The sequence below is a fragment of the Aphelocoma coerulescens genome, chromosome 2, assembly GCF_041296385.1.
Source record: "Aphelocoma coerulescens isolate FSJ_1873_10779 chromosome 2, UR_Acoe_1.0, whole genome shotgun sequence".
Lineage (NCBI taxonomy): Eukaryota > Metazoa > Chordata > Aves > Passeriformes > Corvidae > Aphelocoma > Aphelocoma coerulescens.
The window spans coordinates 6,612,763-6,636,408 of record NC_091015.1 but is presented as its reverse complement, the minus strand read 5'-3'; the positions used below and the strand labels follow the sequence as shown (position 1 = coordinate 6,636,408).

Genomic DNA, 23,646 nt, shown 5'->3' with positions numbered 1-23,646 from the left:
ACTCAGACATGCAACATTATTGAAGTAAACAGCTGTAAACAGGATTGGGCACCTGTGTCCAGGTGTTTACCTCACTACAACCCAAGGCCTCTCCCACATTATAACAACTCCACTGAATGTGAGGCCATCCCATGTGGGACAGAAATTATTTTCTTGCAAAACTGGAAATCTATGGCAAGCTTATTTCTACAAACAGTATTTCAATTCCTATTATCATAGCACCCAATATCTCAGATAAGGAACCAGGACCCCTGAGCAGAAGGTGCTGTACAGAATAAAAACCCAATACATAATTGCATACAAACAAATCCTTTCCCCGTTTCATGGCCAGGTTTGTATTATTTCTGTTGAGTAATCTGAGTGTAACACACCACCCCTGCAAACAGCAAACACTGCTCAAACATTTATTTAACTTTCTGCATGATGAAGTCCCAACTTCACAGCAATCTATTGTCTTTCCCCAGAGGTGCACACAAAGGGGCCAGCTACTGCCCTGGGTTCTTGCTGCTGGCTCTGGGGTTTTTCCATCTATCTGCACTGTTTAGCACATACTGGTTTCAGGTATTAATTTCATTTTACTCAGACTATTAGCATTCTACCATTTTGGATTAAAACCCCCATGCAATTAATAACATGTCACAAAAGATTATTTCTCTGCTGCCCACCACCACATAGATGTCAAAAATAAAAGAATATTAATGTTTATAAAATTACAGTTTCATAAATGTGTAAACCAGGCAGGAAATCACAAAGAATGGAACAGAAGTTCCTAAGTAACTTGTAGATGCTTTATGTGACTTCACGGGGATGCTAAAAAAATACAACATAACATAGCACAGTTCATTGTTTCTTCTAAGAAAAAGTTATATAAATTGCTAGTTTAGGAAGAATTTAAGCATTTCTGCAAATGTTTAAAGACAGACCAAACTTTATTCAGGAGGTAGTTGTCTTCAGTGAACCTATTTATGCATCTAGTTATTTATCTGCCTAATTTAGCATCCCCAGGATCATGGCCTCAGTTTGGAATAACTTAATGAATTTCAGTAGAGTGCCTCAGCTACCACTTGTCAAAACAGGATGATTCAAATGCAAATAAGTGCAAACATGTGCAAAATTAACATTCCTAATAGACAAAGCTTCTCCACATAGGAAGGTATTATTAATACTACTACCAGAGGCAGGCGAGCATAATTCCTCATGTGGACAAACTCACTCCAAGTACCTTTTTTTGATTTCACTTAAATGAATTAAAGAAGTTAGAGTTAATCTAAAAAAAAAAAAAAAGAAGAAAGAAGAAAGAAAAGCCAGAAGATGCCAGAATGAGTGAGTCTGCATGAGGGTTATACTACAACTACTGGTTTTAAATTCACACTCTGGCGTGCACAAAAAGAACATTTTTTTATGAAGATAAAAGCCTCCACGTGTAATAACTCGATATATAGACAAGCCCTAGGGGCTTGCATCTTGAGCACTTAACATTTTTGGCCTCATCTTAATGGATAAAAAAAAAGGTGTGTTTCTCAGTCACATTAGCCCAGTCAAAGGAGCTTAATATGATGAAAAGGCCTTAGGGTTTGGTGAGGCTGAGGTGTAAAGGTGTGAGGCAGCACATCCATCACAGCGTGGGCACCGCTGCCTTCAGCACACACTGAACTGATCAGGGGGGAGCAGGCAGGGATGGGGAGCAGGCAGGGATGGGGAGCCTGGCCTGTGTTAGCCCCACGTTCCTACAAACTCTGGATCCGTTCGTGTGGGGGGGAGCCGTCGTCCAACAGAAGTCAGGATGTTTCACAGTGGGGAGCAGGTGAGAAAAGAAGAACTAGAACAAAGTGTTTTTCCCTCACGGACTGTCAATGCCTCCAAAGAGAGCAGTTAGATGGATTCTACACAAACTGGACCTCCACACTATCTGTCCACTGCTCCAGAGCACCTGGTAACTGGAATTCTCCAGCTGTCTGGGAATGCTACTCAGGATGAGAAGCGAGGCTTTTTCCCCACCATTGCAGCAAAAAGCATCTCCCCACACTGCTGGGAAAGGCCCCACTGCTCAAGGAAGGGTATGTGTGTGCCATACCCACTACCCAGGCTGTGCTGCTGCCTAAAGTAAAGCAGATCCACGAGATGACAAGTAAGCAAAACTGATGAAAAGAAGAAACAAACATTTCAAGTTTAAAACTAGGCTCCCACAACACATTGGTTAGCATACGACAATTAACATATGCTAACATTTTTTGTAGTCTAGCCAAGTTTAGTACAAATTAACTAGAAGTCATGTATTTGTATGATGTAATCCTGATTTTGTCACTAGATTTAGGCTTTGTCTAGAACTCTTTTAAATTATCTTGGGCTTGGTTTTTTAGTACTGAAAAAAACCCGGTAATGTGGCTATTTTTGAGCTACTTGGGTGAATATAAATGCAGATGTAAAGCAAATATCATGGGCAGCTGATGTGGTTGCTGCACTCAACTGCCCCTGCACCTTCCTCCTGAAGTTTACTACAAGGAGAACCATATGGGATGTGCAGAAGCACCAAACTCTCCACAGTTTTCAGAGCAGCACACTGAAGTAAGCAGATGTTGAACACAGTCAATTAACAATTATCAATTTAGCATAGGGTAAGACAAAGTGGTTCAATATACTGAACATCTGAAATGTTAGTATGTTGCTGATGTAGCTTAAATGCAGCCTTTGTGATAGATAACTTGGCCTTTTCTGCAATGGTAATAAAAGTGCGAAGAGAACAAAAATTAAACTTTTATTTGCTTTATGTAGAGTGATGAATGTTCATTAAACTGGCAGAGTTCTGAATTAATGCCATAAAACAGAAAGTATCTGGATCCCATTCCTGATAGAATCCAGAATAATTTTCTTATTATGTTACATACATCACTTTAGTTGTATAAAAGCAAAATTATATTTACATTCCAGTCGTCATTTTCCTTTAATTGTAACAGGATCATTTTCCTTAACTAGCTGATTTAAGACAACATCCTGTCTTCAACTTTTTCTATTATGAAAGTATTTCTTATTAAGCACATTGGGACAATTTAAGATGTTTTGAAGTTAAAACTGCTAGCATGCCTTGTTTAGTCAGTACTGCAAGGGTCTCACATTTCAGAAACAATTCCAAAACTACAGAAATGTTTATTTGAAGGAAGGATATAAAGTAAAATTCTAGTTGAAAGTTTCAGTGCTGCCTGCCCTTGAAAGTACAGAAAAAAGCAGGTGTGTCAGCTCACCTGAGTTAGTTTACAGTGAAATAGAGGATCTCTTAACAGTTAGTAAAGCAGACAACCTGTTCATTCAATATTACATATTTGCTGTAAAAATGTGTGTTTTTCTAGACAGTGATAATTTATAATGTGGTGGTTAGTGTGGCCAAGGTATAAACATAAAAATTTTCCTGACAGAACTGTTCAAATATCCTGAATCAACAAAGCACTCCCACACGGGATTTATGTGTGGTGACACGTCTCCCAGCTCGTCCCTCTGCCTTCTCTGAGTGATAGACAATGCCAGCAAATACAGTTTCCTACAATTCCATCTCTGCTTCAGGTTCCTGCTCACGAGTCTCTCTCAGTCCTACACAGTTCTTCACACCTTTGATTGCCACAGCAGTGGCCCCAGCCGTTCACAGCACAGACCTGCCCAGCTGTGTTTGGACACGTAAGGAGATAAGGCACAGCAGCAGAACTCATAGGCCAAGCCCCTTAATTCGCTCCTGTGCTAGACCACACTACACCAAAGCTGACTTCACCCTGCCTCCACTCCCATTTTATATCGTGTTAGATATACATACATACAATGATGCATTAACAAAAACAAAAGAAGAAAAAAAATTATACATAAGTTTTTGTATAACACATGCATCCCAAAGCTTGACCACTCGCAGGTGACCTAAAGGTATTAAAAAATGTTTCCATGGGGGGACTGGATGAACCACGCATGGACAGGTGAACCCAGCAATTGCGCCGGACGCATTTCTGCCGTGGGATGTGGCCGCTATTCCCCACACACCGAGCAGTTGATGAGAGCCCACGGTGTGCTCACGTGTCGCAGCTCCAATCAATTTGCACATGCAGAGTGGCTCTGACACATCCGAGGCTCACCCAAGCCGTGGCGCATGTGCACCGGATCTGCACATGCACAGCCAGTGTTCCAGGAGATGGCCATTTTATTTAGTAGACCAGATGGCAACCTGGCAACTCCAGCAAATGCCACACCAGTGATCCCACTGTGCAGAGGCTGCAGCCTTTTCCTTCCCTCTCGTTGCCCTTTTTCTCTCTACTCCACCCAAGCCTGGGCCTGTATAGCATTAAATATCTTCATGTAAATTACACTAACTGGCCTGAGTTAACAAAATTCAAAGCCACTTTCTTCTGTCAGACATGTAAACACCTTAAAATCCCATATCTGGAACTGTATGAGCAGTATACCCATGCTGTCATTTGCAGACTTCATAACACAAATATTTAACTTGGGATGTTTTTTTTTTTTATTTGGCATAATGAGTACATTTTCAGTGATAGGGCAAAGAAAGCCATACCAACAATCCAGCTGAGCTCTTGGCATGGTTGAACAATAGGGATGGCTTTATATAATTTCATACATATATAAATGGAGACAAATGTGTTATTTTCTAATTTGTTTCATACATTGTATGAAAATGTCACAAAGGTCTAATGTAATTACTCACAAACCTAGAAAATGAATCAACAAAGGTTTTCTGTTATGAAATGGTTCTGAGGAAAAAGGTCAGAAAAAGTCGTATTTGCCACAGCATCCCATTTTAATTTTGTATTCTGACACTGACAAGTGAAAAATTGGGGAAGGAAAAACACTGTAAGGGTCAGGATTGCTTTGTATTTATTTTTACTTAAGAAAAAAAAAAAAAAAAAGGCGACTAACGTCAACCCCTTCTTCCCTCTTTGTACCTGTGTGGTACCCCGGGCCATTTTATCAAATGGGATTCAAACAGAAACCTAAAAGCCACTGGAGACACGCTCAGTGCGGGGCTCTCGGGATGTTTCTACTCGCACCCTAGGGGCTATCGCTCCCCACCACGTCTGCAAGTCCGGCGAAGTTACCGAACCTGCCCGCCCCAAGCACGAGTCACCGCGTTGCTCCTCTGTCCGTGCACCCCGTTTCGTGATTCAGCATCCGCGCCCCGAACCCGCTCCCTCCGCTCCGGCCTCGGGAAGGAGGGAACGAAAGACGGAGGGGAGGACGGCCGGGCTGGGGCCCCGCGGGGGGCGGCTCAGGGGAGCCCTTGGGGCGGTGCCCGGCGCGGGGGCCCCGGGCCGGCGGCCGCTCCGCACCCGCGCTCCGCTGGAGCCGCTCCCGCCGCAGGCAGCGGAGCGCGTCGGGGCAGCGCGGGAGGAAAGTCCGGGGGCGCGGCCGCTTCCTCGCCCCGTGGCCGGACTTTTCTCCGGCTGCGAGGCCGCGGCGCTCCCCCGCCTCCCCTCGGAGCCCGAGTCCCCGCTGGCCTCCGGGACACGTTAAATCCCGTGTAATGAGGCTTAACCCCGCCCCGCAGCCGGGCGGGCAGGCAGCCAGCCGGGCCCCTGCCCGGGGAGCTCCCTCCCCCCCGCCCCGAGCGCCCGCAGCTGTTCCAGCCGGAGCTGCTGGAAAGCGGCCACGCTCCCCAGACTTTGTCTCCCTTGCACACAGCGCTGAACTCTGCTCCCTCCCTCCTTCCCATCCCCCGGGGCGCCCGCGGCTCCCCCCGCCTCCACCGCCCCGAGCCGCAGACGCGCGGCGGGGGGAAGGGGGAGCGCTCCCGCCGCCGGGCTCCAGCCGCCTCCCCGGGGGCTCCGCGGGGCTCGGGGGGGAAGCAAGCGCCGCCGGGGCGGGCACCGAGCGCTGCCCCCAGAGCCGCGTCCTGGGGAGCGCAGCCCGTGCGCGGGCAGCGGCGGGGGCTCCCGGCTGCCGAGCGGCCGCTCTCACTCACACGGGGCTTTTCCTTTTCCACAGGGAAATAAATAAAAAGAAATAACAAGGGCGGGGAGAGGGTGGGGGAGCGCTGGGGCAGCGGCCGGGGCGCGGTGCAGGGTGGGGTGCGTGGAGCGCCCCGTGGCGCCGCGTCCCGTCCAGGCCCCGCTCCACGGTTTCCCCGCAGCCCGGCGCGGCACCAGCCCAGCCCGTGAGGTCAGCGAGTCGGCGGATGGGTGCCTGCGCCGGGGGACGGGCGGTGGGCGGGCGGGGCAGGCGCAGTGTGGGGCCGCGGCAGGGGAGGAGGAGGGCGGGCGGTCGCTGTGTCTATGTGTCGCACTGGCGGGGGGGAAGGGAGGCGGGGAGGGGGGGGGTTACACACCAGGGCAGCGCCGGGATCCCTTCTCCACCCCGCGGGGAGGGGGCAGGGCGCCGCCTCCTCCTCCCCCTTCCTCCTCCCCCTTCTTCACCCTTCCTCCTCCTTCTTTCCCCAAAGTTAAACTTCCTGCTCCCGGCCCGGCTGGGAAGGGGACGCGGAGCCCGGCCGGACTCAGCCCCTCGGCACACACAACAGCTGGAGCTGTCAAAACTTCCTCCGCTCGGCCTCGGCCCCCGCCGCCTCCGCCGCCGCCGCCCGCTCCTCCTCCGCCCCCGGGGGCTCTGCGCGGGGGGAGGGCGCAGGGCCAGGGTACAATGAAGCGGCGGCCGCCGCAGCCGGGCAGCGCAGCAGCCGGAGCCGCCGCCAGCGCCCGGGGCCTCTGAGCGGGGGCGCCCAGCGGCGGGACCAGCCGCGTCTCTCTCGCTCGCTCTCTTCACCTCCCCCAGCCCCGACAGACCCCGCCGAGCCCGGGGAGGGTGTTATTGTGTGTGAGACCCTTCCTTCCTTCCTCTGCGCTTTCTCTTCGCCCCCCCTCCCCTCCTCCTCCTGCTCTCCCCATGCTGCTCCCCCTGCTACCTGTGCTGGTCGGCGGCGGCTGAGGCCAGCGATGCGAGGCGGAGGTGGAGGAGGCGGAGGTGAGGAGGAGAGGAACCGCGGGAGCAGGAGGAGCATCGGGATCCCCATCACCATCCTCATCTTCATCCTCATCATCATCATCCATGTGTCTCTCTCGTCCTGCTGACTAGGATGTCAACGGAGGACAAGAGTCTGGTGGTGGCGGTGGTGGAGCCGCCTCAGCAGCAGCAGCAGCCCCCCGAGCCTGGAGCTCCCCCCCCAGCAGCAGCAGCAGCAGCCACAGACAAAAGACCTAGGGGCCGGCCTCGCAAAGATGGCGCTTCCCCTTTCCAGAGAGCCAGAAAGAAGTAAGTTCAGCGTTTGTGTGTGCGAGGCAGAGAGGGGCCGGGGCAGGCGGCCAGGCGCAGGCAGAGCTGTCAGTGGAGACTCGCTGCTCGTCGCCCCCTCCCTCTGCCTAATGCCATTTTGAGAAGGGCCCTTCTTTCTTCTCCTCCTCTCCCCTTTGCACTTTCCCCTCCTCCTCCTCCTTTTTCACCTTTGTCTTCCTCCGCCTGCTCTCCCTTTTCTACTTTTCTTTCACCATCCCTATTCCTTTCTTCTCCTCCTCCTTCGGAGTTTCTCTGTAGCTCTTCCCCCTTCACCCTCTTCTTCCTTTTTCCCTTGCCTTTGCACCTTCCCCCTTCTCCTTTTTGGGTCCGTTCCCTTCCAGGACGCTCGGCTGCCTTCAGCGTCGCCTGGGTACTCCCTGTGTGTTGACGGTAGTTCCTCGTCGCTTTCCCTTGTTATGCCCCCCCCCCTCCTCCCCTCCTCTTTTTGGGAAGGAAAACACGGTTCTCGGCGGGTGGCGGGGAGGACACCCCCGCACCCCCCGCGCACACGCAGAGTTGAGGCAGGAGTTTCTCGGCGGCGCGGGGGGAGCTGTCAGCGGCCGCCGCACGGAGGGACGCGCCGGCGGGACGGTGCCGAAGCACAACAAACACACGGAGGGAGGGGGCGGAGGATGGTGGGGGGAGCCCGTTCCCAGGCGCTGGCAGCTTTCCCTTCGCCGCAGCCTCTCCCCGCCGGGGGCGCGGGCGCTCGTCCGCCCCAGCGCCGCCCCCCCCCGCCCCGTCGGGCCGCTCCTGAGGGGCCGCCCCGCTCCCCGCAGCCCCGGGCGGGGACCCCGGCGGGCCGGGCAGCGCTGCCCGCGGAGGGAGCTGTGGGTGCCTGGGGTGCGGGGCCGGGCTGCGCTCGGGGTCAGGCCCCGGCGGCCGCTTCCCGGGAAGCGCCGCTGCCGCGCTGGCTGCGCTCCCCGCGGGTTATTTTTGAGTAGGATGGAGCTTGCCATGGCATAGCTGATGGCAGCGGTAATAGGGCAAAGCTGGGCGGCACGTTTGGAGAAGGAACGTCAGGAGGTGACCAAAACAGCTCCTGCGCTGTGGGGTCTGTCCGAGTCGCGGGGTTCAGAGGTTGTTCCCTTTGTTTTGGGGGACGCGCTCAGTTTGACACTGCCGTGTTGGTCCTGGCGAGGTCCCGGCGCTTCCCTAAACGCCCACCCCAAGCCTCGCTGGCAATTTCCGTGCCGGAATCATTTCGGTTGGAAAAGACCTTTAAAAGGTCAAGCTCGACCATAAGGTCACAGTGGAAGTCCACAACATGACAAGGGATTCTGCTGGGCTGGACCTAAATGCAGGCAGAGACTTTGCATCTTCCATATGCATTTGTTTTTACAAATATGTAAGTATCCCAGGACAGAATTATCATTAGTTTGGGATACATTAATTTTTTTGTTGTTGCCATTGATGAAAGTTTACCTGCAAAGATTTTCATGCCACCTCTGGTGTTGGGGAAACTATTGTTTACAGCTCTGTCTTTTCATTATCTTATGTATTTACCTGATAGAAATTTTAATATAGCGCTTGTTGAAAGTAGTTGGCAAACATGTCCACGCGGTGAAGTGCTTGGGTTCATCTCCTTTGTGCTTAGTTTTACATACTTTGGTTTTATTTCTACTTACAGAATCCAAACCTTACATGGGAAACCTTTGAATGTCTTATTTGAAAGGAATTTTTTTCTGAAGAAAAACGCAAATGCAACTGAAATGTATCAGTCTGCACAAAAAACCTAAATAGTGTTACGTGTGAAAATTGACATACTTTGTTAGGCCAGTTTGAGGTTGTGTATGCACTCTTGAGGAAAAGTGTGTGTTAAGGAAGTAATTCCTTGCCTTCACTTAGGTTTTTGGTGTCATGGGATTGTTGTTGGCTAGGTTTAGGAGGAAATAAAATATTCCTGTAGAAATACGAACTTAGGTTGACATGACTATAAGTGTTTGTGTAAAAGTGGGAAGTTAAATTAGCTGAGATAAAAATTAAAATGAGTCAATACTCTTTTTGTTCACACTCTGATTGTTCCTGGCTGGTGTGGTGCTCAGTGTCCTGCTGCATCTTTGTGGAAATCCTGTACTTTTGGTAAAGGCATTATGACATAAGTCATAAATGCGTCTGAAACCAAGATTTTATAAAAAAATAGTTATTTTCTAACTTGCATAGTATAGGTATAGGTTGGTGGTTTGTAGTTGCATCCATTTTGGGAAGAAAACTGTTTTATTTTGTAAGTTTTCCTATTTAGAAAATACTGATTACAACTAGCCTAGCAAATACAGAATAAGACAACTAAAAGTATTTTCTGTTTTTTCCTTAAGAGTGCTTGGTCCTGTCTTCCTTTTCACTTCTGTGCTTTCCAGTTGGATTAATGTGCCTCATGTAAACCAGATAAAAGAGCATATGTCAGACCATTTTCTGTACTGTAATCACATGTCTAAATCACTATTAGCCAGTCAAATTGTTCAACCGCTTTATCCCATTGTAGGAAATGTTCCACTGAATGTTCAGTCTAAGTGCAGTCTAAGTAATGATAAAACGAAGAGCCCTGCATTAAACTGGGAAAACCAGAACAGAATAATTCCTCAGCTATGGATGCCTCCATTAAACAGCAGTGCCATACTGGAGGGTGCTCTAGGTTGGTACTTTACCTTCTTTGAAGGCCATGTTTTTAAGCAAATTTGATGCGTTTAAGCAGACAGATGGAAAACTGCCTCGAATCTGCTTCTGTGAGATGCCAGGGATTCTCAACTCTTCCCAGAAGTAGGCTTATGTTAAGGGAGCAGAGGGTTCTTCAGCAGGAAAGTGCTTGCCCACATCTCATTCTGCATTTTACCTGGTTATCAGTAAAAACTCCAGTGGTGCTGTGGACACAGATAAGTACAGGTAACAGTGGAGGCTTCCTGTAGGTGAAGAACTGGGAATCAGTGTCATCAGTACCTGAAGAGAGGTACAGATGGTAGAATGTGGTGCTAGAATGGCCTTTTATCATTGTTTGAAGGATGTAGCTTCATGACAGCACTGTCAGGAAAGTTAAGGTGAACAGTTCATTTTTATTATTTGTATTGCAATTGTGCCTAGAGGCCAGGGCACTATTACACTACATGCAGTACAAATGCATAAGCAAAGGTTGCTCCTGCACAAACAATTTCTTAATTTAAATGTAAAGATAAGACAGCATGTAAATGTAAGAAGTGTATTGGGAAAGCACAAGGGAGCTGTGAGAATGCTGTGAGCAAAAGGACATGCAGAAGTTCAAGTACCCTGGGTATCTCAGCACTGGGCAGCGATTCACAGGCATCCGACTCGGAGGATGTATTTAAAGCAGAGTAGTGTTGTCACCCTGAGGATTTTCACAGGTAGCTGGTTTCCTTCCTGAACTGCCAGGCCAACACTCCTATTTTCTTCCTTACATTTTGACAAGGGTGTATCTGTATAGAGTAGCAATTCGAATTTAAGAGGTGGAGCAAGAAAAGGCCATGCAGAGCCTTGAAACTGAGAGCAAGTAGGTTGTTCATGCTATGGTGCATCAGGAAGAATGCACAGAACTGTAATCCAAGCAGTGAACAAGCAAAATACTTTATAGTGTCCCCTTTCTGCCTTCAAAGGTAGACCGATTGAATTTATGAAAGTTGAAAAAAGATAATAAAGTTGCATTAGTGAAGCTAGGGCATGATGGAGAAGAAAGAAGCTTTCTAGATGCATGGTTAAAAGCAATCTTGCTGGTATTGTGGAGGAAAAATGGAAATAATTAGGTGCCATCTCACTGTATGGCCAGAAATCTTGGGAACTTAACTCCTGGTTGGTTATACGTTAAGTTCCAGGGTAAGGACCTGAAGAATAGGAATGTGATCAAAAAGTAGTTTTAGAGGAAGAGTTTTGTTTTAACTATAGTCATTGTATGAACAGCTGGTTACTCATGAAAATGCATCAGAATAGTATTGTACAGGTGAAGTAAACATTTTTGTAATCAATTTTAAGTACTAGAGCTTTCTTAGTCTTTGCAGGTTATAAGCAGTACAAACAGATGCAGCTTCTTAGCAAAATTTAGTAGCAAAAGTTTCATGGATTGTGACCCTTTGTAGATCAGTGTCTGAGCTCTCTAGTGAGCTCAGACAAAGAAAACTTTATTTTCAGCATCCATCAGATCTTGATGTATGTTACAAATTATTTTTGCAAATATGTGTAGTTTAAAGCAGCATATGATAATGATTTCAGAGTTGTGGAAAACGTTTTGTGTTTTTATTTTTAATTACCTGTGTTTTAATTTCCATAGTAGTTTTTTATTACTTTGTCCAGCGTAAGCTGCAGAAGGTTTCAAAGGCCATTGATTTCACACATGCAGATGTTTTGAGAACCCTTAAGCATAGCATTTTTTGCCAGAAAATTATTATTGGAGAATTTTTATCATGACTTTAGTTGCATTTGCATTAAGGTTGGCCAATATTTAAAGATACCTTCTTTCATTTTAAAAGAACCTTAATGTGTTGGATGAAGCTTTATAGCTCAGCTGTGTTTCTTTAGTTCATCACACACCTTCTGTGTGATAACTTGTGTCTTTACTTGCCTGCCCTTTTCTCAATTCAGAATTTAACATTTGCAAATGTAAGATGTATGTTGTGTTGTAGAATAAAAATGTTCCTAAATTCAGGATCGCAGTTAGGGAAGGTCATCACTACCTGGCAAGACTGAGGTCGTTTGATGGACGAGCTCTGTACAACTACTGCACAGAAAAGGGTTAAGGTATTAAAACAAACACTGGCCTGTACAAGCCACGTGTATCAAACTGTTTGGCCAAAAGCCAGAAGGCACATAGTGGAACACAGAGTGAGGAGGAGATGAGGTGTGAGGATTGAAGTTGGCTCTTTGCAGAACAGGGCTGAGCTTTGTGCCATTTTCTTCAGCAGCTCATGTTGTGTGACTTCTCCACCATATTTGCGTTACCAAGCAATTCCCCAACTGCTTTATGTATTTTTTGCATAGGAGCCTGGATCACAGTGCTCAGGAGGTGAATGATATCTGTAGTAATCTTAAGTTTTTCAGTTCTTGATAAGTACTTGTGTAATGGATTGGGTTTATCGAATTGTTTTGCCACAATGTTGTTAAAATGTGGATTCACGTGGTGTCCTAACTTGTGTCTGTGGGTGAGTGAAGTTAAGCTTAATGCTGGAAATAGATGCACAGTTTCCCCAATTTGAAACAGGCTGCACTTGCTGTGAAGGGCTCTTTGAGACTTTTTTTTTGACATTTCAGTTGTTAGTTTCTTTAAGTTTGTATTTAATGATCCACTGAACTTCTGTAGCACTTGTCATGAGAGGACCTCCAGGAGCTGTCACAGTATCGTGACAGATGAAGTATGATGGCAGTCTGTGAAATCTCAGCAGATTGGTCACAAGGTGTGTCATGCCTAGTCTCTTGGTTGCTACTCTGAGCCATCTACACACCAGACGTCTCTTTATCCTGTATGCAATGACACAGGAGACTTTTCCCAGCTTAAAAAATAAAACAGTTCCATTTTCTTGGCTTTGCTTGTGGATTTTTTTTTCTTGTTAGCACGTTCAACTCCTACTAACTTCTTGTCATTGTTCTTTCAAAAGATAAGTAATTGGAAATGGACATTTCTATTCTTTGTCATAATTTCAGCTGAGAGATGGTTTTCCAAGGCAGTTGGCTTGCTGAGAATAGGTGAACTCTGCCTTTCTCAGGCTGGAGTTGTTTTCTAACTCCTTGCAGCACAGCAGTATTGGAGGGGTAGCAGGGTTGTCTATTACTATGGAAAACAGAATTTCCTGATCCACCACTAATGATTGATCCCTTATGTTATTATACACTAATGCTATGAAATTAACTTTTCGAGAAATGCTGTCACAGGTACACTAAAATGTTGTTAATTGCTAAATAAGAAAGTGACTGACAATTTCAGGAAATATTGAAAGCTTTTCTCCTTTCTATGTTTGATATATTTGATCACCAGGTCATACAATTCTGCATGTTCATATAGTTTGCATAAATACAGAGAAGCAAGATTTTACTATAGCAAGTACTTTTTTTGCTAGTAACTTGTATTGAATTCTGCATTTTTTTGTTTTGGTTTGGGTTTTTTTTTCCACTGGAAAGATGGCACTAGACATTGCTGTTCATGCCATTCCTCTGTTAGTCAAAATAAGTTTGGGCACTTGTTTCAAGAACTACACCAAGTTCTTCTAACAGCATTGGTGCTTTTGAAAGTGAGTAAGGTGAAGCAGGAAAGCCCTTAAAACCTAGAATATATATTACTTAAAGAAACATAGGTGGTGAGTGTATGGAGTGTATCAGGTGGTTATTTTCCCCAAGCACCATAAATCTTAAGCTGGTGCTGGCAGCGAGAAGGAGCAGCAGCGCTGCCCTCCCTCTGCTACCAGCTGTTTGTTCTCTCCCCTGTGCTGACCCAGGCACTTGGTGAGCTGCACTGGGAAACTGAGCTGGGGTAGAACTAACCTGGCAAAGAAACGTGTTTGTGATAGCACGAAGGAGGCCAGAGCAAGGGCCAGGCAGGGAGGGAGGCAGAGCTGCGGCTCTTGGCAGCACCACCAGCCTGCAGCACTGTCTGCAAAGGTACAGCCTTGGCTCTCTGAAATTTGAGGGGCTTTGGTTTTCAGGCTGACTCCTTTGAGTTTTCCAATACAGGAGTAAATTCAGGAGATTGTGATTTTTACAGCCTATGGCCACATAATGCTGGTTCATTGGTTGTTTAAAAAGAAATAATGATGTTGAGAGGGTTCTTCAGAGCTTATAGATAGAGGAGTTGTTCTCGTCTTCCTTGCCTCAGACATTGGCATTGATTAAATAAGGAAATTCAGTTCTCACTTTGATCTTGGGAATCATTCTTAAATTGAGTATTTAAAGTACCCTCAAATAACAATGTAAGTAAATGTTTTATGTTAACAATAGTTTCTGGTATTCTGGAAGCTCTTTCGTATATTAATATATAGGCAATATAATAAAATCACATGAGATCTTTCTTCTTTCAGAATATTTTTGCCTTTCACATTTTTTTTGGGAAGTATTTTTACTAAGTCACACATGTACCCAATCCTACTGCCAGCCATTCCAATATAAATTTATAATTACTAATTTTCAGTGCTGTATTTATCAACATTCTAATTGCTTTTCTTGAAGAAACTGCTGGAAGCACTATCAAACTAGGATGCTTCGGCCCAGACTTTTGGCATTGGGTAGGGGGACGGGAAAAAAAAGAAGTCTTTTTCTTTTCTACTGCCTTATTACTGAAAATAAAGTCTTGCCAAAACTAGTTTTAATTAGGCTCTCAGGAAAAAAAATCAGCTTTAGGAAAATTTAACAGTTTTTTTACTTTGCCTGTTATGTGTTTATATTTCTTGGAGCATGTGCAGTTGAGTCACTTGTATGGCACAATAAGATAAAAGGGATTTTTGGTAGTGAAGATGTGGTCCAAATGTGCAGTCTGTGCCACTAAACATTTACTGACATCTGAGGTGACTGTGAGTATTGTCTGGAAGCCTTAGCTAATACAGAATGACTTCTGGAACATCCCAGTGTTCCTGGAACCAGGATGTTCCAATAATGGTGTCGTCCCCTCCTGTCTTTGTCTGGCAGTGAGGACTGTCTGCAGTGTTCTTAGGGCTCAACAGAACAGGATAGGATGGCTCCATATTGTTATTAATAAAGAGAGGAGTAATTCTATCTTAAAATTCGGGAGATTTATTAGTAAGCCATTTCATAAACCCAGAGTGAATTATTCAGAGTTCTTTTTCTTGAAGTGTGGAGTTCAGAAGCACAATGAAATTCTTTTAAATAAAAGGAATATTTAGTTTTCCTGAAATCACCAGAGATAAATGGAACTGTATGGCCAAAAAAGACTTCAGGGTGATCTTGCTCATCCTTCTGTGTGTCATATATCTGTTCCATTTCTGACAAATGGTTCTCCGACTTGTTTTTGCAGTATTTAGTGAATGCAATTCTCCTGTATCTCTAGGCAATTGGGTTTCAGTAACTAATTTTGTACAGTATAAAATAAATATTCTTTACTGCTGATTAAGCCAGTTCTGTCTTGTATTACTCACAGCTAAGATTCCACAGCTGAAAGGAGAACAATTTTTATACAAAACTTTTATTTATTAGGTGATTGTTTCCTTTGTTCTGCACTGAACCAGATTAACCTCTATAGCAACGTAATATTGATTTAATTGATTTATTCTTCAAAAGATTGCTAGTCTTTATTAAGCTTCACTTGGTTGATATGAGCCACTTTAAAATTTATCAGAAAGATTTTTGTTAAGATCTCGTCTTTAAAAATATTTGTAGCCCCTTGCCTCAGCCATGTGTTGGATGTAGGGCACTTTCACCAGGACTGTATTAGGGAAGATGGTTGCTCATAGTTTAGAGATTACTTCTCTCCCTTCCTTAAGCATTGTGTGAAATTCTTCCAGTCCTGCTAGCTCGAATTTCTCTGATTATTTAGTCTAGTAACAAAATCAGTTTTTAGTATTTGCTACAATAAATCTGTTTTATGAAGGCTGAAATACAGAAAATGGCATTTGAGTCTGTTTTGTTATCCGTTTGTTCTTTCTAAACACTGTTTGTACAGACTTTTGTGTTTTTCTTCTTACTTCTAAAATATTTCTGAAACTTTGTTTGCCTTTTATACTGCACAGTGGTAATACTGCATGCTGTGCTTTTATCTCTTCTGATTTTTATCCCTGACAGTTTATGCTGTTCCTTTATATTCATTAAAATGCCCTTGTTTCCATTCCTAATATGATTCTTTCTAGTTTCAGGCCCTTATTACTGGCTGCTTTTGATGTAGCCAGTATTGTTCATGTACATTTCCTATCTCTCCCCTGCTTTGGAATACTTTGCCATTGTGCATATTCCAGTACAATAACTGCCAGTCCTTCTTTAAATTTCAGTCTCAAGAGATTCTAGCAACAAGTTCAAAGAGTTTGTTGAAATTTGCTTTTCTTATTTCAGTTAATTGAAGATAAAAATTTGCTCTCCTCTCTCTACTGCTCTCGCTTTCCCCCTTCCTTGGCACAGCGAGTGCTTCTCGTTACCACTTCCAGCCAAATCACTGTACACATTGAGATGTTTAAAATGGAGCTTGCCCTAATAGAGTGAAGTGTGAAGTAACTGCTCTTCTGGCACCCTCAACTTTGTGAAACAGTTGTCCTCAGCGTTTTCACAAACATGTTGGGCTGTTTGTTCTGATATTTTGGTTTTCTATTAGACGTATGGATGATGAAGGCCTCCTCTTACCCTCTAAGATACGTGCTCTGAAAGCTTCTGTTAGCTGATTCCAAAGACTCATCAGCTTCGTTAGATTTTTCTCTCCTAGCCTTCTCAGTTCCTTATTCCCTAGTTCCCATTCTCTGTTTCTTATGTGTTTGTTTCTACTCCAGCTTTTTTCCTTCTCTTGTTTTTTTTTTCCCTTGTAATAAAAGCAAGTGACTCTTTTTCTTACCATGGCCCACTGGACTGCATGAGACTAGAACTTAGAAACAGAACAAATGCTTTTCATTGTGAGGAAAAGCTTGTAAAAGGGAATTTTGAAATAAAAATAAAAAGAGCTGATCATTTCAGTTTCCTTAAATTTTACCATTTCCAAGTGGGGCTAATTTGTGGCTGTGCTTGTGTTTTGTATGGATGAGGGCATGGCTGTAGCCAGCAGTAGTGTCCTGGCATTCAGCTTCTTGTCCGTGGTTGTGAAAACCCAGCAGGGAATGTTTGGAGTTGCTGGACACTGTTGTTCCCAGTGTTGTCCCCACTGTCAGATGGTTCCAGTGGTTGCTCATACAGTTCTGACCACTCTGCCAAACAGTTCTCAAGGCTGGCCCAAGGTTTTGTGTGGTCCACATGCTGTTCCCAGCATAGTTTGCATGTGGCTGCTTTGTGTGGGAGTTTGGGAATTAGATAGCATGGATGGAGGCTGTCCGGTGCTCGTCGGCCTCAAGGCCAGCATCACCAACTATATTGAATGTGCTGCTACGACTAGAACTGGTGGTTTTGTTGTGTGTTTGGTTTTCTTTTAAGGAGGAATTCAATCAAACTGATGGAATTCTCATCAGTTTCACTTCCAGCCTCCTGGGCAAACAGTGTGCCACAGTTAATGTTCTCTAACCCACAGGGATGTAAGTTTAGGAGGAATAGCTCACAGCAGAATTGCTCTAGAGGGAGCAGAGGAGATGGGATGTACAAGCCATGAGGCTCTGGGAAGTGCTAGCTCTCAGTGCTACTTCAGGCTTCTGACACACAATGTTTCCTGGTTCATGTTTTGAGTAATTAACCTTGCATCAGGCATCTTGATAGAGAGTCATACAAAGCAAACTGCAAAACACATTCAGCAGGAAGTCTAATTTATATTTCTGCCTGTGTCTTCCAGAAATGCTTTAGGAGACAACTGGGCCCAAAAATGGGAGGGTAACTCAAGAAATAAATGGTCTGTAAGCAAAATTATTTAAAGAAATAATTTCTGAGTTCTTTCATGCAGCACTAAGGGCTGGCTCTTGTCTGGCTATGCTGTTCTCTCTTTCTTTAATGGAATGGGAGAGTGTTCTTTGTCTTGTGGTGTGCTGTGAACAGCTTGGAAATACATTCATTTCAAATGTATTAGTTGGTAAAGAATAAATATAAAAGCTTGTTAAACTCGCATTTCATGTGCTCTTTATGTGGTCTTCTCAGACAAGGATACATTGGTAGAGCAGAACAGAGAAAACACTGTTGGTTGTGAACCTACTTTATGGACAAGCAGAAAATCTAGATCTCAAGGCTTGTTAACCAGATGCTGTCAGTGGGGGTTTTAAATTACTGATAATGTAAATAAATATTTATTTAAGAATATTTTTGGTTTACTTTGTTTTTTAAATTCATGTGTCTCTTCATTTTACTTGCTTTAGACTGTCTTGATAGACAAAAAATAACCTATTTTTACACTGTTAACTTGGCCATATTATTTTAAAGGCTTTCTTAGACCAATGAGAGTTTCTTGTCTATACTTAGTGAACATGCTCACACTTAGAAAAAGTGAAGTCATAATTGTCTTGGACATGTTTAAACTTGTTGAGTTGAAGCTTGGGCTCTCAGCTACTCTGCATCTTCTCAGATGCACTGTTTTCCTTGCGTGGCTAGAATTTGGAAAAGTATTGTGATAGATGTTTGTTAGCTGGCTTTTATCTAAAGACTATGAATGTTGTTTGATCAAGTTGTTGAGTTTTTCTGGGGCTTTTTTCTCTTTTATTTTTCTTTTTTTTTCTTTTTGTCCCCTAGTATGTAGCCTGAACTGAACCTGGGGAATTTACATCTGCATGGATGTGACCACGTCATGTGGTGTGGGAGCATATTCCGTAACAGCTATTAGTAATGGGCCTTGGGGACAGGGCAGAGGCTGAATTCTAGCTCCTGTACTCATGCCACCTAGGTTTCTTTTTTTTAGGAGCACTGTAATGGTCTCGTTTTTGTCTAAATTGTTTTCTTTCAAAACTTTAAAGGACTAATTATATTTATTTTACTATTCTAAAGGAGCTTACGAATGAAAGGAAGAAGTGTCTTTAAATTCTGCCCAGGTCTTTATGCTTAGAAGAATGAAGTAGTTATCTCTGAAATGCAGTTCAGATAGACTGGGGTCTGAGCAGGGGCAATCTAATAGGGAATACTAAACAAAGTTGTTTAGGTATGATTTAGGCTATCTGAATATCACCGTTATGCCCTGATCTCTGTTGTCTGTATTTGGCATAAGTTATTTCAAATAGGGTCCCCCCGTCGGATTTCAGCACTGTGTGTAATTACACAGCTATGTAAACAACAAATTGAACTTCAAAATACTTGTAAACCATTTTGGGAACTGACTCTGACCTGCTTTGATCAGGAGGTTGGACTGGCTGACCTTTGAGGTCTTTTTCAACCTGAGTAACTGTGTGATCCTATTCCATGAGCATCCCTTCTGATGGTGATGTCCATATGTTGTACCCATTGCTTTTACAGAGTGAATGATGTGTAAATACTTTTATTTCCTAGATGGTGTTTTCCTGTATTGTTTATGGAAGGGAAATAGTTTACTCAATCTCTTTGTTTCATTGTCTGTGTTTCTTATTTCCTTTGTCACCTTATACTTGCTTTATCTGTTAATCTGTGTGATTCCACATACACTAAATAAATTACTGCTTCCTTACCCCACTGGGATTGTTTTTTTCAGAAATGGTGTCACCTGGCATTCCAGATTTGCTTTTTAAAAAGTACATTTAAAAGTTTATCTGCTAGAAAAGGGTAGGGCTATTTTGATTACTTTAAAGCAAATATGTCAGAATTTGTATTCTCATTGGATTTCAGAATTTGTTTTTTGTTGAAAACAGTTTTGTCCTGCTTGTGCTAGCAGTTAACAATGCATGTCACTAGCAATGAGTCATTTTCTGATGGCCTGGGAGTGTTTAGGTATCTCTGTTTTCTGCCTCTTCTCCTCTTGCATCTTCTTTTGAACTTGTGGTCTTTTCATCTATATTGGTTTTTATTCCTCTCTATATTTATTTGTTCATCTCTTTTTTTTTTTTTTTTTGGTCATAAAGAAAATTTTCATCAGGAACTCTAGTGACAGGACAAGAGGGAATGGCTTCAAACTGACAGAAGGCAGATTTTTATTAGATATTAGAAACAAATTCTGTACTGGGAGGGCGGTGAGGCACTGGAACAGTTTGTCCAGAAAAGCTGTGGCTTCCCCAGCCCTGGAAGTGTTCCTGGCCAGGCTGGATGGGACTTGGAGCAGCCTGGTCTAGTGGAAGGTGTCCCTGCCCATGGCAGGGAGGTTGGAAGTGGGTGATTAAGGTCCCTCCAACCCAAACCATTCTGTGGTTCTAAGGGGTACTACATGATCACTGCAGTTCTGTGACAGTTTACCCCTAGCAGCACTCAGCAGCAGTGTAAAACAGACACGGGGCACGAGACTCTGTCTCTCATGCATTGTTTCTGTAAGAAAGCACCACGTGCTGGACTGCTTCAATGCCAGGTGAATTAGTGAAGGAGTGAGTGAGGAAGCCTGATTTCCAGAGGTAATGCAAGGTTCAAAGACCTTTATTTTTTCTTTCAAATATTTTGGTCTTGAAATATTTTTTAAACTGATCCAGCCCATGCCTCTCCACTGGTATCACCACTTGCCATGCAGCACTGGACACTGATGACACCTTGTGAGCTCAAGCTCCCTTGTGAGTTCCCTGCTGATGCTCTGCAGGTAGATATCAGCCATAAAGGAAAAAGGGGACACTCCAGCTTGTTAAGGGCTTCTGCCTCAAATTGACACCCATCAGTCAGTCAAGTGTAATGGTAGGCTTTGCACTGGAGTGACCCATTCTGCCATCTCTGCCAAAGGGATGGTAGCCTTTGCCTGAAGCATGGAAAGATTCTGTCAGGGACAAAAAAATGCCTTGAGCCTTTTCAGTTATATTTGCCAAACCTTGCCAGTCAAAACCATGAGAAGAGACAGAATGTGATGCTTTCTTTATAGGAAGCTATTTCAATTACCTGACTTACGTTGCTGTTCCAATTCTGTTTCTAAAAGCAAGCTTGCTAGATATGACATCTTAGATGTAACGGCTTTAAATCAAATTTATCACAGTATGTTAGTGTGGGTATGCAGTTAATACACAGAATATGTTTCTTGGCTGTGTTACATGCTGCCAACCTGTCTTTGGGTCTAGATATGATCTGGTTCATGCTCACAAGAATAGAGAGCAGGGGAGAGGAAATAGACTGTTTGGAACTGGTTTGGAACCTTTTTTTTTTTTTCTTTTTCTTTTTTTACTTTTAGAAATGGAGTCTATCTCTAGAGAATGTTGTAGTACAGGTTAGAAACTAAGAACTTCCAAACCCCTTCAAATGCAGTAAAAAAAGAAGTCAGTCGTCCTCTGTTTTGTCCTTTGGCATGGAAATTGGAATTTACAGAGAAATTATTCACAGAAGAGGGTGGTTTGAGTTGCTATGTAGCATGGAAGCATAAAGGGATGCTAGAAGGTAAAATGCTTTTACATTTCAGTGGAATTGCCAGGCCAAGGAGAAATATTTGCATTTCCTTTTGTGCTTGTTGTCCTTTTGTAGCTCAGTACCTAGTGCTTAATCTCAAGTCGTTACAACTGTAATATTTTTAGAAACCCATAGAATATTTTGGAAATAGCAGGTCGGCAGGAGTTAAGGAAAATGTTTAAGAAAGACAAATACATTTTTGAGTTTCTTAATATATCCATCTTTGTACATTTTAAAATCTGTGAAGTAACAAATCAGATGTATGGCCTAGTTAGAGTAACCAAGTAATACTTTTGAGAAGCCCATGTCTCTTATTTGTATATGTGTTCCATCTGAAATTTTGATAGGAATCTATTGGAATTGGTGACTTGCCTATTTCAGAATTTCTCTTGGTTGCTGTGAAGAAACATTCTCCCAAAGTTAGGAATTGTAAATAGGGCCTATCACAAACAGATAGGGCGTGCTTTGCTCAGTGTGTCTTGATTAACTCAAGAGTGGCATCCTTGAGTTAATCAATTTGAGCTTGGAAGAAAACAGTCCACCATATGTATAGACATAAGTTTTTATCTTAATCATTAAATCACTTCTGTTGCTTATTAAAAAAAAAAAAAAAAAGAAGTCTGAGGAGAGACGACTGGTCCCATTTTACCCATGTACATTTTCTTGGCAGAAGCATTGGCATAAACACTTCCTGCCTTGCCATTGTGGTGCCACACGTTTGTGGAGATGTGTGAATGGGGGCAGGGACCTGCTGCAGACACAATTGCTTTGCTGTTTCTCAGTGTCCAGCCCCGCTGCTTCTTGCTGGGCTGCCCTGTAGCAGGTTTGGTCCTTGTGTCTGGTTCACAATCCAAAGTTCAGCTGAATGGGAACAGTTCCGAGGCTGGGAAGAAGAGGTGTGGGGTGGGATTAGCTTCAACTGGAACTGCTGCTGAACATATAACCCTACTGAATGCAATTTATGGGCAGTTTGTGTGGAGAAGTAATAATCAGTCAATATGACTGGTGTTGGACCACATCTGACTGTGCTGTAGTAAAATTACACTTTCTCCTTCCTAAGATTTTTATGGCAATTAATGTGCTTTTACAGTAGAACTAAATCTCACCCTTTGATGTGAGAGAAAATGCATCCCCACGTTCAAAGCTCTGGGGAAGAACAAGGCCAGCTAATATGGCTTGATACCTGTTAGCTTGGATCTTGGGTCACATGAACAGCAGGGAAAAGTACTGAGAGTACTTTATTATTATTGTTTTAACCAGCTGTTATTAAATTGTGGCTTGTTTGTGCTAGCATACTTAAACTTCTCAGGTGACCCATTACCTGCTAGGTGAAACTTAAAGTTTTTAACATGTGAAAATACCTGCAGGTTTAAGGTACAGCAGCACAAACAACCCTGTGAATTGGAGTGTCAGTCATGCTGCAGGGGTATCACCTGGGATGGTACCACACCAGGTTTGTAGTGGGAGCTCATCAAAACAGGCAGTTATGGGATGGATGACACACAGGAAACTTGGTGCTCCAGCCTTAACCTAACTGACTCTAAACACTCATTTAATGCAGTTTGGAAAATACACAGCTTTGCTGTTTGGTTGAAGAGGAGCTTACTTTAGTCTATCTCAGAATAATTGGAGAATGTTTAAACTCAGCAGAGATGGGTGTCCAACAGGGGCTTGTCCTGGCTGAACCTGAAGGACTTTGAGTGTGAAAGGGAATAGGCAAAGTGATTAATGTCTCAGTAGGGCTTTGCAATTCACCACTTGTTGGCTGGACCAAGGCAATCAACGCTTACTGCAAAATAAACCCCTGACATTCACCATCTCAGCTAAGGTTTAGAATAACATATTTAACCTTCTCATTGCAGCAGACTGAGTGTACTAATAACGTGTGGTTACAGAGATGTGCTGATAAGCCAGAGCTTGATAGCTCATTGTAGCCAAATATATTTATGTGTCCGTACCTGCACTAACATGGCACAATGACTCTTATACAATAGTTACTTGTTTCAGAGTAAACACCTGGAGATTTTTTCATGTGAGTGCTTTCTTTTTAGAATTTTATCTTCATCCCTGCAGAATGGGTTTGATAAAACCTTTCCTGTAGGCTGGGCACCTAGAATATGTTACCGTTGAAAATGGAAGGAGAGGCAGCATCAGTCCACTCCTTCTACCTGAGTAGATCCTGCTCTGTGAATCAGTGTGGAAATTTGGGGGTTTTTTTGTTCAGTCTTAGAGGTGAAATGGTATCTTTGAGTTCCTAGGTGCATTTATTGAGAATTTCTCAAATCAGTTCTCATAAGGCAATACTGAACTTACTTGTCCACAACAGATGGTGCCTGAGATTAACTATGTCCAGCTGCAGCTTGGTGTGACAGAAGAAAA

At 43.9% G+C, this 23,646-nt stretch overlaps 1 protein-coding gene across 10 annotated transcripts in view; it reads left to right on the top strand.

Moving 5' to 3' along the window:
• The first annotated feature begins 6,367 nt into the window (after window positions 1–6,367).
• Window positions 6,368–23,646, top strand: part of KMT2C (lysine methyltransferase 2C) — a 195,768-nt gene continuing 178,489 nt past the window's right edge. For 9 of the 10 annotated variants that reach the window (XM_069006372.1, XM_069006373.1, XM_069006376.1 and 6 more), the window contains exon 1: window positions 6,368–7,233. In XM_069006372.1, the coding sequence (XP_068862473.1) occupies window positions 7,058–7,233 (176 nt within the window). In that variant the 5' untranslated portion in view covers window positions 6,368–7,057. The remainder of the gene's footprint in view (window positions 7,234–23,646) is intronic. The other variant, XM_069006367.1, reaches the window with a different exon arrangement.